The sequence below is a fragment of the Rissa tridactyla genome, chromosome 6 (assembly GCF_028500815.1).
Source record: "Rissa tridactyla isolate bRisTri1 chromosome 6, bRisTri1.patW.cur.20221130, whole genome shotgun sequence".
In the NCBI taxonomy this organism is placed as follows: domain Eukaryota; kingdom Metazoa; phylum Chordata; class Aves; order Charadriiformes; family Laridae; genus Rissa; species Rissa tridactyla.
In genome coordinates, this window is record NC_071471.1 from 54,741,227 (window position 1) to 54,759,799 (window position 18,573).

At 37.4% G+C, this 18,573-nt stretch overlaps 1 protein-coding gene across 1 annotated transcript in view; it reads left to right on the top strand.

The window, feature by feature from the left end:
* TNKS2 (tankyrase 2) overlaps positions 1-13,239 on the top strand; it is a 33,406-nt gene extending 20,167 nt beyond the window's left edge. The window contains exons 19-27 of the mRNA XM_054204924.1: positions 397-649; positions 1,294-1,376; positions 1,926-2,046; positions 4,389-4,486; positions 5,070-5,144; positions 6,232-6,337; positions 7,920-8,106; positions 9,429-9,585; positions 9,869-13,239. Coding sequence (XP_054060899.1) covers positions 397-649; positions 1,294-1,376; positions 1,926-2,046; positions 4,389-4,486; positions 5,070-5,144; positions 6,232-6,337; positions 7,920-8,106; positions 9,429-9,585; positions 9,869-9,931 — 1,143 coding nt within the window. The 3' untranslated portion in view covers positions 9,932-13,239. The remainder of the gene's footprint in view (positions 1-396; positions 650-1,293; positions 1,377-1,925; positions 2,047-4,388; positions 4,487-5,069; positions 5,145-6,231; positions 6,338-7,919; positions 8,107-9,428; positions 9,586-9,868) is intronic.
* The last annotated feature ends 5,334 nt before the right edge of the window (positions 13,240-18,573 follow it).

Below are 18,573 nucleotides of genomic sequence, written 5' to 3' on the forward strand. Positions count from 1 at the left end.
TTTGGTTGTTTTTTTTAAGTACTACAATACAGTTCAAAGCTACACTCAGAGTAACTGCTTTGTTTCATAAATTCTGATTGCCACTAGAAGCTTTTGTTCATTTTTCCTAGAAAATTAATTCTGTTTAACTGTCTGTAAAGTTTTTTAGAAACTTTAGAGTCTTCACTTTTTTATCTTATTGCAGTTTTTATTCATAAATTATTTATGGTTTCATGTATGCTGTTGGCACAAAAAGCCATTTGTAAACTGTGTTGTAAAATGCATATTTTTCCAATACGAATTTATTTATTTTGCAGTATACGTAAGAATTCTGGAATAATGATAATGCATGGTAGTGGAAAAAAAAGTTGTGTAAAAGTGTTTGTCTGTTTTAATAAATCGTTTTCTGCTATTTAGGCAGATGATGTCAGCGCGTTATTGACAGCAGCAATGCCTCCTTCTGCCTTACCGACTTGCTACAAACCTCAGGTTATAAGTGTGTCTCAGGCTACAGGTTCTACAAGCGATTCCCTGTCTTCTGTTCCATCCAGTCCATCCAGTCTGTCTGCTGCAAGTAGTCTTGACAACTTGTCGGGTAGTTTTTCTGAACTTCCTTCTGTTGTTGGTACCAACAGTGCAGAGGGAGCCACTGTTCTCGAGAAAAAAGAAGGTGAGACTTTCTTGGTTAGGAATGAATAACATTTTCTACCATATGGTAAAAAGAATACACAAGTGTAGCATTTCCCACACATGCACACAGCTACTGTGACATATGCAGTATCCCGGTTCCTTATGATATTGTTAACGAGGAACAGAAGTCTGAAAGTCTTGTAGTGTAAGATTTTAGTACTTTAGCCTTACAGAATCTTTAAAATATTCCTTTTTTGCTGTATGGAACCAAAATGGTGAATTGTGTTTTTAAAAAAAAGAAGTCAAATGAAACTTGGCTCCATACCAGGCGGTACTTTATTACAAACGTTATCTATCTATCTATCCTTAGATAAGATACCTTGAAAAGGTTACTTCTGTAGCGTTTTGGTTATTAAAATATTTTCTGTTTGAACCTGCATTTGTGGTAGCTAGTTAGTTGCTTAGCTTGTGGAAGCACCAACACTGCTCTTGGGAGGGGTAGTATTACGGTACTAGGGTAGATTAAGTAATAGTTGCCACTGGTTAGTGAAACAGGTATTTATTCCCCATCTTCAGAAGACCAGGAATTTCTGTCTCGTTATTGCCGCAGACAGTGTGGGATGTGTGTACTTTAATTTACAATACATGTATGAATGTTCATTTTGAGTTTTTGTTCTTACCCAGTTTCAGGTGTAGATTTTAGCATAAATCAGTTTGTGCGGAACCTTGGCCTTGAACATCTGATTGACATATTTGAGAGAGAACAGGTGAGTATCTATATTTATTTCCAGATACTCCCCTAGAAGGCAAGGGAATAAATACTGACTGTTTAGAATAACGTAATGAGACAGATTTAAAATGAGTGAATGTCAAAAGGAGTGGAATGAAAGAAAGGAGTGTCACTGGATTTTTTTTATTAAAAGCTGGGGGCAATAATGTCTATATCAGTTTGAGAGTGTAGGCATGTTTCCTTTCAGTAGTATAAATGGTGGAGGAAATAAGTAGTCAGTGTTGATTAGTAATTTCTGGGGTTTTGTTTCTGTTGACTTGAATACATCTGGAAAATTCTCAATCAGAAACATGATCCTTGAAAGCAATAAAAGTTACACAATTGTAGTTTGTAGCATATTTATCTGAAGAGAGAGTTTGGATAAAACAGTTGAGTAAAAGTAAAGTACAAGAATAATACACTACAGTCTCCATGTTCTTTGCACACTTGCTATTTAACTATTGTGAGGTATATTTTCACTGTCATTGGCAGCTGTTCTAGTCCGTGTATGCTCTTCTGCAAAATAATGGTGTTGCTTTCATTACAGATAACACTGGATGTATTGGTTGAAATGGGACACAAAGAATTGAAAGAAATTGGAATTAATGCTTATGGCCATAGGCATAAAATCATTAAAGGAGTTGAAAGACTCATTTCTGGACAGCAAGGTATATACTGGTTTCAAATTATTATGTAACACTGCCTATGTAGAATCCATTTTTATAAATGCTTTGGATTATTCTGGGTTGTATCTCATTAAAAAGAATTGATAATAAAACTTGTCCTAGAAAACGGCACTTCAAATGATAAGAATGTCTTCCGACTTGAAACATAAGCACTTATTTGTGCTGTGAATCTTGCCTTTCAGTTCTTTATTTTTTTTTCTTTGTGATCACTATTTTGTGTTTACTTAGGTACTAAGATCTAGTGCAAAATGATTGTAAGCTTTTTGAGGTAGGGTGTATTTATCTTCATTGGAGCACTCTGGAGAGCAGAGCACCTTCTCTGTTGTTGGGTTAGGGCCTGTTACATACTGTTCCATTGGGTTCTGCAAAAGAATACTGTGTTTGCTCTCTCAGAAAGCCAGCTGAAATTCTTATATATACTTTTCTTTAAAAATACAGTTGGTGTGCTTCCAGTGAACCAAAATTAACATAATTGCTTTGTTTAACAGCTTCAGTTTGTATTGATGTTTATGCTAAAACCTCGTTATTTGTGCAGCACTGTTGATAGCCCAATCCTGGGAATAATGTGCTTCGTTTAAATATGGCTGCGTAAGAGACAAAAAAGAACCCAAACCTTTGTTTCCTCCTTGTCTCACTGAAACATCACTTGCTATTGTTTTGCTGTGTTTCATAGAAATTGAAGAAACGAGTTAGAATTGGTAGGATTTTTTTCCCTCTTGAGACACCATCTGTGAATTTTCATTTTAAAATCTGCACTCCATAGTAATGAGAGTCACTATCCCAAGCTCTAAATTTGTTTTGCTCCTTAAAACAGTATTAACCAACCCTTAAGATAATCCTTCTTCTAGTAATGAAGTATTTAAGCAAATCTTCGTAATTTTCTTGTAATTGTCAGATAGTTTTTGTCAGATTCATTGAGTATTTTGGATAGAAGTTACTTTTAAGGTGTCATTTCAGCCTCATGTCCTGTTTGAGTTCAAAGTTTACACAACCAGTAATCATATACTGGTTTTGCCTTCCAAGTAGGACTGATATATTTTTGAGCATATGTATATCTGTACATATTTTAGTGTCTGTATATAGACAAAATGTCAAACGTTCCTTCGCCACTCCCACCCCCATTCTTTCTAGACTCTTGCTGTCTTGCCATAAAAGGCCTGACACTTTCATTTGTAACATTAACCACAGGCCTAAGTACTTAAACAGAATATTCCAGCAACTCAATATTTTTTTTTTCTAGGCTGTGCTTTTGGGGCATGAACGATTGTTGTCGTTCAGTTGTTTTGTCAATTTTCTATACACTATTCCAGTTGCACACTGCTAATGTGAGGCTCCTGACTGTGGATGAATCTGTAATTTCCCTTTTCCACACATTATTCCTTTCTAGAGAGATTATGACAGACCCTGTATCTGGTTAGACCCCAAATGCTCTGGTTAGGACCCAGTATCTAACTCTGCTAGTTGTCTGGGAAGGCCATGGGCAAAGAGACACCTGATGTACCCTGTCTTTGTATTCTTATGTCCGGTAACTACATTACCATTACTTGCCAGTTGTGATTGAAGTCTGTCTGTATGTAAATTGACAATGGATTCTGCATAAAATTCCAAATTTTTGGGGGGCATATTTGTTATGATATTGGGCTGAGGCCTTTTAGGTGCACAATCTTAGTTCTTCTGTCTGCTCTTTCTGCATGATCCGTGGGAAGATTAATCCTACTGAATTAGCACTTCAAGTCAATTCTCTTGTTCATGATGCCATCGCCATCAGTAGTCATGGACTCTGTACAGGGACGGGTTGCTCACTGTTTCACTGCCTAGAGTTGAATGAACCCTTAAGTAAGCAACTGCTTACATATAGTTTCCCTGCCATGTACATTAACATACTGAGCTAAACACAAATGGGTTCGTGTGTCTGAAAGGTTTATTCTTGTTGAGAGAGTGATTGATCAGTAACCACAGATCAATGGAAATGATTGCTGTTGATCTGCATCCAGACCCAGCTGCTGTACTTCTCATTGCGTTTATAGTGTGTGCATGGTAACATATAGGTAGAGGCTCTAAACCGAGATGCTGAAAAAATTTGTTTGAAACTAACAAAATGATTGGAGGGATTGCACTATGACATCCACAAAAATGTATGAGGCTGATGGAAGGCAATTATAGTCATTGGTAATCTCTGCCTTCCTTAGCAGCCAATCTCTTCATTTTGTAAATTGAGTTTTGAGAAAATAGTCCCTTTAAAAAGAAGAATGTTACTGGTTATCATTCCAAATCAGCAGTCTTAAAGCAATTTCTGAAACTGTTGTCTTTTGTTACATTCACAGGACTTAACCCGTATCTGACTCTAAATACTTCTGGTAGCGGAACTATTCTCATAGATCTTTCCACTGAAGATAAGGAATTTCAATCAGTAGAAGAAGAGGTATGCCTTTCCTTGTAGTATCTCAGTATTGTTATTTCTACTAAAGAAGTAGATAAAGTAGTATTGCTAGACAATTTAACAGTGCAATAAACATCTCTAAGCCTAAGAAAAACTTGCATAAGGGTAGTTCAGGTTTCCAACTTTGACTGCACCGCTTATAATCTGTGCTCATAATGTCCATAACTTTTTTTCTTACCCATGTTATTACTGCTTGTAGTATTTTTAAAACCTCTACTATAGAAAACCCCTTTGATATAACATATAAATTCTATACTGCCAATGTCCTGTCTGTTATACACAGCTTTAAGTCACTTCCTTCCAAAGTGTCATAACCACACAGAATAAAATTCTGAAGAAATAATATTCTAAATAGATTAGGTTGTTTTTTAAAAAAAAATCATTAAACGTGTTCATGTGCATCCACAAAATGTGGCATATAATTATTACCTAAAAAATTCTTGCATTGTTTTGGTTTTTTTTTTTAGACAGAATTAGTTCTTTTGATTATTTGTTTGTGTGAAGGATATCTGTTTTGAATGTGGTCTGAAACAAACTGATCCTCCTTAAAATTCTCAATCTGCAGATGCAGAGTACTGTCCGAGAGCATAGAGATGGAGGACATGCTGGCGGAGTATTCAATAGATACAACATCTTAAAGGTAGCTGCTGCATTTGTGTGGTCAGTGGTTACACCTTACAAGAGTTTTGGCTGAAAAGAAAATGTCCATAAGATGTTCTATGTTTGTTTGTTGAGTTCCATAGTGTGATAAGACACGCCATTCTGAGACACGCACAGGATAAAGATCATCTTCCAGGGAAATTCAGAGAGTAAGATTATAGGGAAACACTGCTTATGGGTTAAGAGTCATTAAGAAATTTTATGAGACATTGACATAGAAGGACCTCACAGAAAACTGCAAAACATATGAAGAAAAAGACAGAAGGTTTTCTAGGAAACAAAAGAAGGGTTTCCGTTGAGGGAACGGCAGGGAAAAACAGCAAGTGAAGGCAAAACTCTTGAAGCCTGTAAGTAAGGGTACTTATTTTGTCTGGATTTAACGCCAAAGAAGCTTAAAACATTAGGCAGTAGACAACCTTGCTTTAAATAATTTAGTGGAATTTTGGTTTCTGTTCATTTTTTTTTTCCCCCTGAAGAAACGGTCATTTTCATTAAAATGGTAGAGACCTTGATTTTCAAGTAAGTACTTGAAATAAAACTAAGTTTTATTCTGAACTGATGTTACAGTTTTCACAGTAGAATTGATATGCTGTTATCTACACACATAAGGCTTCACCAATGTCCAGCATACCTTTGCAGAGACTACATAAGTTACTTTCTTTTAAAAGTGTTCTAGAAGTCATCATGGAAGACACTTCTTCATTTACTAGGTGATCTTTTTACTAGTGGTTTGGCATCACACTATATTTGGAGTGATACTCAAGTAGAATTGTGACTAAGCCTGCTAAATTTAAACTAGGAGGTATTGCATTGCTCAGCAGATGTTTAAAATTAATTGAGTCTTAATGAAGCATATAATTACGATTAACTTAATTACACTATAACAATCAGCTTCTGCAGGATAAGTTAGAGAATTTGTGTTTCATTGAGTCCTAAGGAAAGTATTCTTGTTTAAGTGGCAGTGTAAGTGTACTCTGTGGTATAGCCACTATAGGTTAAACATCTGTCAAGTAAAGCAAATAGAAGTTTTCCATTTCAGAGCAGAACTTACATTTTTTGACTTTCAGATTCAGAAAGTGTGCAACAAAAAACTATGGGAAAGATATACTCACAGGAGGAAAGAAGTTTCTGAAGAGAATCATAACCACGCTAATGAAAGGATGCTGTTTCATGGTGAGATATTGAAATGTACCTTATGAACTCATTTCACCATCAACACTTCATTCGACTAGCTCAAACGAAGTAAATTTTCTTAATGGAAATGGGCTCTAGGTTTCGCATGAGTTTTATTCAACAAATGTTTATATGTGTCACAGTGAGGACATATAACACACTGCATCTTTCTTCTGAAATTTGCATCTCCTTGTTTCTCCCTAAAGGAGACTTCAAAGTTCTAAGAGAAAACATTTTAGCAATTATGAATGGAGATTAAGGGGTGTGCCTCCTCCATGGTTAAGTTACTAATTCTGTTTTACTGGCTGTATGACCAAAATTACTGAGGGTCAAACTTTATTCTGCTATGGGTTGTTTTGGGGTTTAGGGTGAGATTTTTTTTGTTTTCTTTTTTTTTTCTAATTTGGTAACTTAGTTCTTGGTCATTATTCCAGAAAAGATAGCTTATAATTAGCAAATTAACACCAATTGAAAGCTCTCCTGTGCACAAATACGTAGTTTATCCTGACGAGCAAATTAAGCAAGTTCACGATACAACCTTAACAATGAAAGCTACATAGTTCCCAACATAATCCATTACTGTTGGAAGCAGCAATAACACAATAATGAACTGCTTGCCCAAACTTGTAGATGTCTAAATCTTGTCTTTTGACTGTGGTCTGTACCCCTGTGAGAGGAAATGGCCTCTTAATTGAATGACCTGTCTTTAAAGGAAAGTCTTTTAGGTTAGTTAGATAATAACAAAATTATCCCTGGAACAAAGCAATTCAATGCTTTATGAGTGTTCTGTTTTATTTTTTTGAAGTCTTTAGTTTATATAAATTTTTTTAAACATTAGCATATATCTTTAACCACATATGCCACTTGCGGAAGATGACAAGCAGTTGTCAGATTTTTCTCATTCTCATCTGGAATGTTCTTCTGCTTCATATATGGTTTTATCATCTTTAGCTTTGGATTGTTTTCACTATAATTCCTAACGTAACTCTGAAATGCCATGTGCTCTTTGAACATCTTTTCTCTAAAGGTGCTTTCATATTTATATATACTGTTTTAAAAATCCTTACTAAGAAACCCTGCACTTTTTGTGAAAATTAATAGGTGTCAGGTGTCTTGAGATGCAGAATCCAACCATTTTGAACAGATTATTCTTTAAGGCTAAATTTTATGACAACTGCAAGTAAATAAATATTGATTGACATTTAACGCTTTGTAAATGCAATCTACTTAGTGTTAGGAAGAACACAAGATTTGTGTAGCAATGCGTTCAATGAATCTTGGTTAGAATGAAGTTCTGCCAAAGAAGTGCAGATTTATAGAGCATTCTCTTGCAGCAGGAGTTGTCTCAGATACTATCTTTTGCAAGTCTGTATTAAAAATGTACACTTAGCAGCTACGGTCATTTGGAGAATACCCCTAGCAAGATGTCTGTGTAAATCATGTCAGAATTCCTGGAGATTGATTTCCTTGTATGTGTACAAGAAACCCTACAAAAAAAAATGTTGGGAATGGATGATTGAATTGTGACAAATAAAAAAAATCTGTATGCTGTATTTTCAGAATTGTACTTCCTTTCTTCTAGGCTCCCCGTTTGTGAATGCAATCATTCACAAGGGCTTTGATGAGAGACATGCCTATATAGGTGGTATGTTTGGAGCTGGGATTTATTTTGCTGAAAATTCTTCAAAAAGCAATCAGTATGTGTATGGAATTGGAGGTGGCACTGGATGTCCCATTCACAAAGATAGATCTTGTTATGTTTGCCACAGGTAAGTCATTCAAAAGATCTGATTTTGCCTTTGGGTATTGTGTCATAGACCATCAAGTCATCAGAGTCTCTCTGAAGAAAAGGTTTGCTTGGTAACCAAACCTTCTCAGCACTCTCTATGTGCTGGGCCTAATAGAGACTTTCAGAAAACTTTGATATTTAAGCGTTAAAGAACCTTCTTTAACCATCTTCAGTGCATTTAACCAAACCTTTGCCCTTAACTTATTTTAAAAATTAGAGAGTTAGGTAGAAAATGAAGAGGATCTGCTAGATGCTTGTGTGAAAGATGCAGCAATATGAGCATTTAGTCCATAGCCTTTTACAGAGAAAGGACAATATCAGTGATACCCAGATGCTGTATTTCTTCGAGGAGGATGTACTTTGTAACAGTCCACCCCCACGTCACTGCTGCTTCACACACTAAAATATAGATGTGGATTTGTGGAGGCTCTACCACTAATTGAGTTCTTAAATCCATTTTTCTGCAGAACACCTGTTATATCTTATTGACACTCTTACTTCATGGAGTTAGTTGGGGTAGTGGCCATCGTTTCAACCAGGAGATTTATTTTGTGTGCTTGCGGGCATACTGTTTTGCATTGGTATCACAGGGATAAGGTTGTTTTTCCTGCTTCCTTCCTTCCAGTCTCTGCCCCTTTTCACATTGCTTGCTCTTTCCTGGTGCTCTCAAATAAAGAGAATAATCTTCTAGAGTTATAGAAGATGTCAGAGTCTTTCCATGCTTTCTAAAGTTTTGAGTAAGATGGGTTTTTTTGATTTGTCTTGTGTGAAGAGTTAGAAAAGCAAAAGTTTTGGCTAAACAAAATGGTACTAACATTGATCTACAAAAATAATGCTTGTATGAGGTATTTTGTGTTGACCTAGAGTTTGCACTTGGCCTTGATGTTGATTTTTTTGTTAGATACAAATCTAGTGTTAGAACACAAGTGAATTATGTTGTCGGTATGAGTGATGGGGGTCACAATCAGAAAACTTTTAAAAAAAACAAAATACAAAATAAAGGTGAAAAGGTAGTGACAGTCTCTGAGTCTATTGTTAAGCATACAGTTTCCAGTAATTAAGATCAAAATTTTTCGTTGTTATTACCAACCCTTCCCTCAGGCTCACAAGCTTTTCCAAAGGGAGCGTAACTTTTGCCCTTTATAACAGAACCTCTGAATTTTCTGAACTACAGAGAGTGACTAAAGTGGCTTTAAAGTTCCACTGTTCTCCACAAGTAAACGTTTCAAAATACAAAGATAGTCTTTTTGGCTGTCTTCACAAGTATTTTGTGTTCATGTTCCTTTTTCCCTTTTAACACAGGCAATTGCTGTTTTGCCGCGTGACACTGGGCAAGTCTTTCCTGCAGTTCAGTGCTATGAAAATGGCTCATTCTCCCCCAGGACATCACTCGGTTACTGGGCGACCCAGTGTAAATGGATTGGCATTGGCAGAATATGTCATTTACAGAGGGGAGCAGGTAAACAGCTTTTTGGTTTGGTTTTTCAGACTTGTGGTTTTTTTAAAAGCATGCAATGTGTTGCGGGTTTTTTCCCTGACCTTCGAGGTGCTAGGACTTGCTTTTGGCATAAAACAAACTCCAGTTGTGGTTGCAGGTGAAAGGATCCATGTCTCCTGAATGCTCCAGGCATTTTACCTTTGACCTTTTGCCGTTTTTTCTTTGTCTTTTTTTACCCTCTCTGGCAAACATTCAGGATTTATCCAGAAAATCATAATAAAGAATGTGTGTGTCACTCTTTCAGGCTTATCCAGAATACTTGATTACTTACCAGATTATGAAACCTGAAGCCACCACTGAAGCTTAAGACAAATTACTTGTGGGAAACCATCAGACTTTTGATGCGAAGATACCAATGGCTGCCATCCTGATAATTGCAACGAGTTGTTGAAAAACTTTCATCCACAGGTGGTGTGGTAGCAAATGTGAACAAAATATACCATTTTTTGACTTGATAAAGCTTTAATAATGTACAGTATGTTTTTCTAAAATTTCAGAAATGTCCTCTTTTTCAGCACTTTAACAGATACCATTCCAGGAATAAACTGGGGTTTGGCTGTACTAAATTATAAGCAAAAATTAACTTGAAAAAATGGTTTTATACAATACTGCATTGAAATTTAGCAGAAATTGTAATGCTCTATACAGGAACTCACTTTACTAATATTGTGTTCTTTAAAACACTGCATTTACACTGAAAATGTTTTCATTTGTAAAACTGTAAATAAGAGCTTTTGTACTAGCCTGGTATTTATTTACATTGCTTTGTAATATAAGTGGTTTAGAACTGCAACCTTGTACAAAATGTTTTTTCCCAGATGTTGGTTTGTTCATCTGTGTTTTCTCATGCACGATCAATTTGAAAAGTCAGGTTTTTTTCAGGGTTTATCACTTATTTGTGAGGGAGAAAGCAAATTTTATCTGAAGAAGTTTAGAAATATCCGATTTTAGATTGAATACGCAAATTTTTTTCTGTATTTTTATTTATGAAATATACATTCCTGAGAATGATGGGATATGAAAATAGAGTGTTCCAGCTGAATACTGAAGTGTTTTTCCACCTACTTCCTAGAGTTGCATTTTATTTCTGTAAAATGTCTTCTGAAGTTTTTTATTTAACTATAGGTATAGTTAAACCTGTATCCTCACTTCAAGGCTAGTAGACCTTGCAAGTTACAGTTTCAGTAAATTATTTTCTTTGAATGTAGTTGGAAAATTAACCTCAAGGAGGTCTTTCTTGAGTTCCTCTTGCTTACATTTAAGCCGGGAAGTTAAATAGTTTATTCCTAATATGAGGGCATACAACTTGGCCTTTTTTGTATGCTTATTTTGGTAAATGAATCAACCTGTTGGTGCCCTCAGGATATGAGTATTGTGAGGTGGAAATGTTAAAAACCATCCTGTCATCACCTGTGTTTCTTCCGTGTTAATGTTCAAGCTGTAGTTGAAGCAGGTGTGTAGAAGTGTGTTTTGCAGCGCTTTTGGCTGAGCGAAACTGGTCGGGGTGCAAGGATCTGCTCCCTGTGCTCGGCCGGCTGGGCGAGGAGTGCGTGAACGGAATGAGCAGCTCTTCCACGGCAGCAGCTGCCTTTGGTAGCCCTGGTAAGACCCCTTGGGTGGAGGAAGAGTACGAATGGTACAGCCCCCTGCTCAAGTCTCACTTGGGGTTACTGAATGCACCCATCAGTTCACTCAGCCCTGCTGTAGCTCTCTTGTGTATTCTGCTTCTCTTCCATCTGCAGTTTTTACCTACATATTTCAAAAATATGTAAATACAAGTTATAGTTCATTTGGGATTAAAGTCGTTAGGAGTATATTTTAGTTGTTTTATATTTCTACATGCAGGACGCTGTCCCAGAAGACAATTTGTTTGCAGGGCATGTTATCATACCATGGTTTTAAATGTAGTAACTGGTCAAGATAATGAAATCGTCTTGCTGATGTGGTGGTTATGTGATTATGCTCTATGTAAAAATGTATTGAGCCTTACCCAGTTATGTGGGGAATCTGAATAATAAGATTGCATAACTCTTGCGGAAAGTAATATTGGCTATGAATAAAAAAGGCTTTGATTTTTAGGTACTTTCTCCCAGCATGTTGCCTGTTCCTTAGGTATAGTAATGCTGGAATTGGTGTTCATGCAAAATCTGTTAAGTATGTTTAAAACTTCTTCATTATTGCTAAAATGCTTCATTCTCTATGAATGATCACTTAATGTCTTGTAAAATATTGTGGTATGATAGCATTTTAAGTGGTACCACAATGTTGGTTTTGTCTGTTTGGGGATTTTTTGAGCTATTTTTTTGCATGACATACCTTGCACTCTGAAGATGGAAGCTGTAATGATTTGATAATACTGACTTTTGAGGTGAACCTTTAATCTCTTGTGCAATTAGTTCTGCTTTACTCATCTTGAAGTGTCTTTACATGTACTGTATAACATTCCATATCCATTTAACACTAAATAAATTTAATTCACTTGTTTTTTGGTAGCATGGGAGTAATTACAGCCGTAGTATGTCAACCCATTGTTTTAAATGTAAGCACGCACAATACTATAACAAACTACATCATTAGAGGGGAAGTTAATTGCATTAAATAGAAAATCTTTTAGTGTGGATGAAAGCCTGTAAATACTGTGGAAATCTGTAGTTTGGTATATAGCTAACAGCTTTAGCTACCAGTCAAAACGTTTTAGCAATACATCTAGAAGTAAGCTTCAATTTATGCATTTAAAACTCCATTATATGGTCCAAAACTGAAAAAGAAAACTGCCTTAAGTTGGTTTTATAAAATGAAGAGTAACCTAAAAATTCTTCCCTTTCTGATAACTGCATAGGTAGCAGTATGATACATATATGAGCAACAACAAAAGTGTCACTTGTAGTATCACAATAAGTAAATAAATTTAATTTCAGTAGGACCACTTATATGGTAGGTTTCCAAAACCAGACTTGTATAGAAGATTTAAATAGATACGAGCACTAGAGGGCAGAAAAGCAAATGTTTAGTAAGATCAAGGGTGATGAAGATCTTTAAAGTATCTTGGAAGTACAACTTCTAATAAAATTGGTGGAATTTTCAGAAGCAATGTAGGTTGTAAAAACTAAAATTTAACTTTCCCTTCTGCATCATTAGTTCTTTAAACACTAAGTTATTAGTTTAAAAACACTGCTGCAACTAAGCAAATTGAAAATGTTTGGGTTGTTTCTTAAAAACTTTACTCATAATTTAGTTCTTAGAAATAAAGAAATAATTTAGCCAGATTCTTCTGTCATACATAACTGAAAAGCTTAAGATTATCTGTGCAATGCGTGTTCAAGAGGTATGTTGGCACTAATTTTGAACAGAAATAACTGTGTATAAAAGGAGCTGCCCCTGTCTCTTCTACCCTGAACTTGCTCATTGAACACCAGGCTGTGTGTGTATGTATGAGTACACACACACACTTGCTCACTCTCACTCACTTTATTCACCAGGAAGCTGAGAAAAGCTAAAAAAAGTGAACTTCCCAGCAGACCACCATTGTCAGTGAAGAACATCCTAGGAGCCATTTCCCCTTCTTCTGCCCATCTCCTGAACTTAACGTAATAAAACAGATTTTGGAAACAACAACAGGATTCCACAGGTGTCTTGCCTTCGGCCTTCCAGTAAAAAAAGTGTAAAGGCTTGATTTGTACTCATGGAACGCAACAACACAGCAGAGACTGCTTTCTCACCTTGGGTGCACGGGAAAACCAGGCTGCCTGAGCTCTGCCCCGCTGCGCTTCTCGGAGCTGTGCTTTTCCCTCACCCGCTGAAGTTGGAGTAGGAGGTGGATGGAGACGGTGTCAGCGAGGGAAGTGCTATAGGCCAGGGTGTGGGGGGAGGCATGCGCCGCCTCCTGCCCCTCTCCAAGGAAGCATAAGCAGTGGGACTTCTGAGAGTGTCAAGGGCTTTCTGCCCTCTGCCCGCAGCTCACTAGCTGAGAAGAAGCTGCAGGCAGCCACAACAGAATGCAAGATGAAAAAAGCATGTAGATGGCTGGTTTGTAGCTAATGCGTTCTGCCCCAGAAAGGGGCAAGGTTGGTAACTGAGAGAAGACAGACGGGAGGGGAGAGATAATAAAAGAACAACCTGCAAAGAAAGGCAGGCAGGTTCTCCGAGCACTGAAATGTGGCAGTAGGAATAACTAGGATAATTATTGGGAACGGCCAAGATAATCATGATACATCAACTTCCCAACTTGTGTTTGAGTAAAGCCAGCAAACAAGGCTTGATGCGTAGGCATTACAGGGATTTCACACTAGCTTTTCTTGAGAAGACTACACACGTTTAGGAGAAAGTTGCAGCCAATTCAAAGCATGAACATTAGACCTGGGAAATAACGTGTGCAAGAAAAAGAAGTAGAATTTAAAAACTGAAGGCAAATGGCCTATACGATAGTTCTTAAAAACATTGGTTTTGAAGCATTGATTATCAGAGAGAAGCTGAAAAACCGCAGTACATGGCGCAGTGGTAAATTAAAGCATGTCACGTTAAATCATCTACCTGGGTTCTGTCTCGTGGCAGGATGTATACGGGCGGGTGGGGGTGGGGATTTTAATACAGCCAGAAAATTCAAAGAAGGAAGCGGAGGTCAGATCCATCTCTCCATCTGTAATCTCGATAAAACCACTGAATTTATTCCGCAGCTCAAGTATGTTTCAGCTGGGGTCTTAACGGCGGCAACGAGGGGCATTGTGGTGGTGTCCTACATGGTAGGATTGCAGTGTACGTGGTGCCCTTGCACAACGCACGTGCAGTGACACAGCTACGGGGACGCACACTGGCGAAGTTTCTAAGGTAGGACCATTCAGAGTTTTCAAAAGATCATAGTCGTGCTTGCAAACCTTAACATTTAAAATAGATGTAAATTGTTTAAGGAGCAAAAGAAAACGCGCTAGTGCCTAAGAACGTATGATTGAGACTTTTTGTAGTTGTGAAAGCAGCTTCACGTCAGCTGATAGTACCGTTTACAGATCTAGGTTGGTACGTGGGGAGAGCATTAATATTGAATGGTGAAGCTAATAGAAATAGCCTGGGAAATAGACTTGGATGTAGTCACTTGTTTCTGCGCTAGCGGTATATGTTGGTTTATGGTTTATGTTGTCTAGCTGCTTTTCAAAAACGTAGCATTTTCCAGCAAGGTATTTGGAAGCTTTATTTCACACCAAGAAATTTATTTGATGTTGTGAGGCAGCGGGCATCCTAGATGACTAGACGGGTATAGAAGCAGAGCTTCTTACTCCCCTGATAAAGAAGTGGGTAAATAAGCAGGTAAATAAATTAAGCAAGGAAATAGGATTGACGGGTAGGTAGAACTGAAGTTACACAAACAAAGGGAAAAATGGATTTTATTGCAAAAATGAGTATAAGTAAATCGATTAGCGTATGTAATATTTATGACCCAACTGTGGAGGATATCGTATCTAATAGTTTTTAATCATTGACCTAGTCAAAGTGGAAGCTAAGAGCAGTTACATTAAGTACTGTTTTAATTAATGATAGAATTAATTATCAAGCAGTCCAAAAGTATCATCTTTAAATAAATCTGTATATGATGAGCAATGCCTGAGAGATAGTGGTTCCCTATTTGGAAGTATTTTACTGAAGCACTGCGAACCCGCAATAGAATAAATTACATCTGGGTTGGTATTAAAGGGCTTCGTTTTGAATAACAAATATTCATTAGAGCACTTGTTTTCATAAAACAAAGTCTAATTCAGGATTTAGGGAAAGAACTACTTTAGGGAAAGAACCTACTTAGCTGTAGGTTACTAAAGCCTAAAGATTTATAAATAACCAAAACTACATAAACAAAGGGCAGTTTCACAGGTTGCCTAGGCCCAGTAATAACACGAGGCCCCTGAAGCACATAGCACAGAAGGTGTTATTTAATGCAAATATTCTAAATCCAGTAATCAGACAAATAAATAAATCTGACTTCAAAATAAAGGGGCTAATGCTAAAGCTTATTTCAAAAGATTAGGAATGTGAAAATGCACTAGAAGCTGCAAAAACATAGGTTTTAAGAAAGGAAAACGTTCTCCTACTGGGACTAGAGCTCTCTAAACGGAGAGCGGGTGGCACGTTACTAGTAAGGTGGATTTCTAAGGGTGCAGAACAGACCTTGAAGAAAAAGAGGGGGTTAAAAAAAGGAGGGGTGGGGAGATTGACTGAGCGTCTCAGAGGGGTGGCAGATAGGTACACTAACAGAGAAAATCTGGTCAGTGGGATACCGGGAGATCTGAAATAGCCTACACAAAATTAGGATGAAAGGCACTAAGCCTCTTGATAAGGAGACAAAAATAGAAGTGCCGCTCTTAACTGCGGTGAAAAGTCAGTCAGATTGCGGAATTTCTGAAATAAAAAACTTTTAAAGTGAACCTTCTATCCAGCTTCCCATTTATATGCACCACGTAAGCATTTTAAATATCTTTAAAAGCCTCTGAGCATTTGTATAATCAGACCCGGGCTGAGAGGGAGCGGCAGAACCATGAGCTGGTGCTGGCACATCTCAAGCGATCCTCACTAGTAGCACAGGGCTGACTGGTACCGGGGGGAATTCCAATGGGAACGACCCCTTATGGGTAGGATTGGACAAAAAAAAAAATAATACGGAAACTTGCTCTTTTAATGTAATTGTGTATTAGACCATATTCCAAGGCACTTGTTCTGAAATATCGCCTGCTATTAAATGTGCGGTTAATCAATGACATTTTTGGAAACACCTAATAAAAAGAACAGATGTTTGTAAAATACAAGAAAGAAATAATTCAGCTCAGAGGTAATTTCAGACCTGGACCAATTAAAAGGACTGTTTCACACAATGTAAATGGAAAGATTTATTCAGGAACATGCTTAAAACCAGTTTTGAATTGTTTAAAATATGTAAGTACCATGTGTCTGCTGTAAGGAGGTAGTCCAGCAGAAATACTGAAATCATGGCAATAATTTGTAAGAGGTACGAGAACCTTGGACATGTGGCAACTATTAATAGCCAAGGACTCGTACAAGATGGTCCGTAAACAAATAGTTGCGGATTTAGATATTCCTGCTTTCTGTCTGCTGAGACTTCTCTCCCCGTTCCGAGAAAATGCCAGCTTTTCAGTAAAGGAGTTTAACAAAATGTAAGAGTTAAATATTTCATATATCAAGTTTTGGTTGTGGTTATTTTTTTGAGAAGAAGAAAGAGTAATGATGCGTTGTTGTACAATTAATAGCTTAAACATTAATTGTGTAATAGGGTGCATTGTTATGTATTACAGATGTTTTATTGCAATATCAATAAATAACATATTTTCCTTTTAAAAAAAAGAAAAAACTTCTAAAAATAATGCTTAATATATTGTCTCCTTCACTGGACTGGTTTGACAGTACAGATTTTGGGGAGTTTGTGGTTCAGCCTCTTTAACCTACTTGAAATACTCCTAAAATAGTGGGTTTGGACTCGCTGACCTGGTTTTAGCATAATGAATTTTCTCGTGTCTGTAAACACTATGAAATCACATGTATTTGCCTTAGAATTCTGTTATTCTCAGAAAAATCAATCAGAACGATGCAGAGTTCTGTGAGAGTCACAATATCCACTGAGAAGCTGAAAGGCATTTTCAGTTCAGACAAAAATGAAGTTTATCCAGCGTGCTTCCAGGTAACTTCACGCAAAAATATCTGCTGTGGCGCCTTAATATACACCTTGTAAAAGCAAGTTAGATTAATCCCCCGTGATACTAAAGAACCTAAATTGCAACGGGTAATTTTAAGCCTTGTATTTGAGAAGGATAAAGGGCATATATATTTCTAGAGGTCTTTGATTTAGAGAACTTTCCTTGCTTTGAAATAGGATGTTTCTATTCTCGATGTTGAATTGTAAGAGTAAGATCACATCATAAAAAGAGCTGTTTGCCATTTTAAGTTGTGGCAAGAAATAAGGAGTATCTGCCTGAGGGGAAAGGAACTATGTCCAGCTTGTATTTATAGTTTAGGATTCAAGAGATTAAGTTGAGGAGCCTGTGCTGCTAATTTTTAAGAACAAGATAAATTAATCTGCATACTAACAACGTGAAAGGCCTGTGAAATCTTTATAGCTCCGTATGGGGAAGGCAGCCCAGGCGAGACCACCAGTTCTGCCAGTCAGTCATTGGCATTTCCCACTGGTTTCCCCCATTGTAGCGAAACCCGAGACGCTGCTCTCAGGCCACACAAACAATGCTCTTTATTGGGCTTTACTGAGGCATGATCAGCGCCTACGCGGAGGCTGCCGGCCTCAAAGAAGCGCTGCTGGATGACATCTGGCAGCCTGGCTTTGCTGCGGGTAGATTTATGAGCTGTGAAAGATGGTCAAATTAACATCTTCTGCATTCTTGATAGGATTAGGGTTTCTGGGACATGCAGCCATTTGCATATTGCCCTGACTTACCACATCAGTATTGTGTTCGTGGCTTATCTTAGTAGATTTTTGCGGGGGGCTTTCTCCCTTTACATCCTACCGTTTTTCCGCCGCTGTTGGCAGTGACAGGGCTGTGTTGGTTTAACAGGCCAACAACAGAAATCATACTTCTTACTCTGACTTCTTCCACTCACAATCTTAATGCAAATCGAGAGCAGCAGCAGTTGTAATAAGCTCTTTCGCTGGGGGAAGGATGCTCCTTACCAGGGATGAGCTCACACACGCACACCCTGCCTTTCTACAGCCTCAAGCAATTATTGAAGGCCATGGAAAGCTTAATTCCATCGATCAAAACTTAACTAAAACCCCTGTCAGCATTAAATGTCTGTTCCTTTCCCTTCACCCCTCCCCACACAAGACAGACTGTGTGATTATTTTTTTATTTTTTTTTTTTTCATTTTTGCAATGCTGGTCAGCCCGTGTTGCTAAAATAGAGCCTGTGCTTGTCGCTAGACTGGCGATGGCTTCTGTTTGCTGCG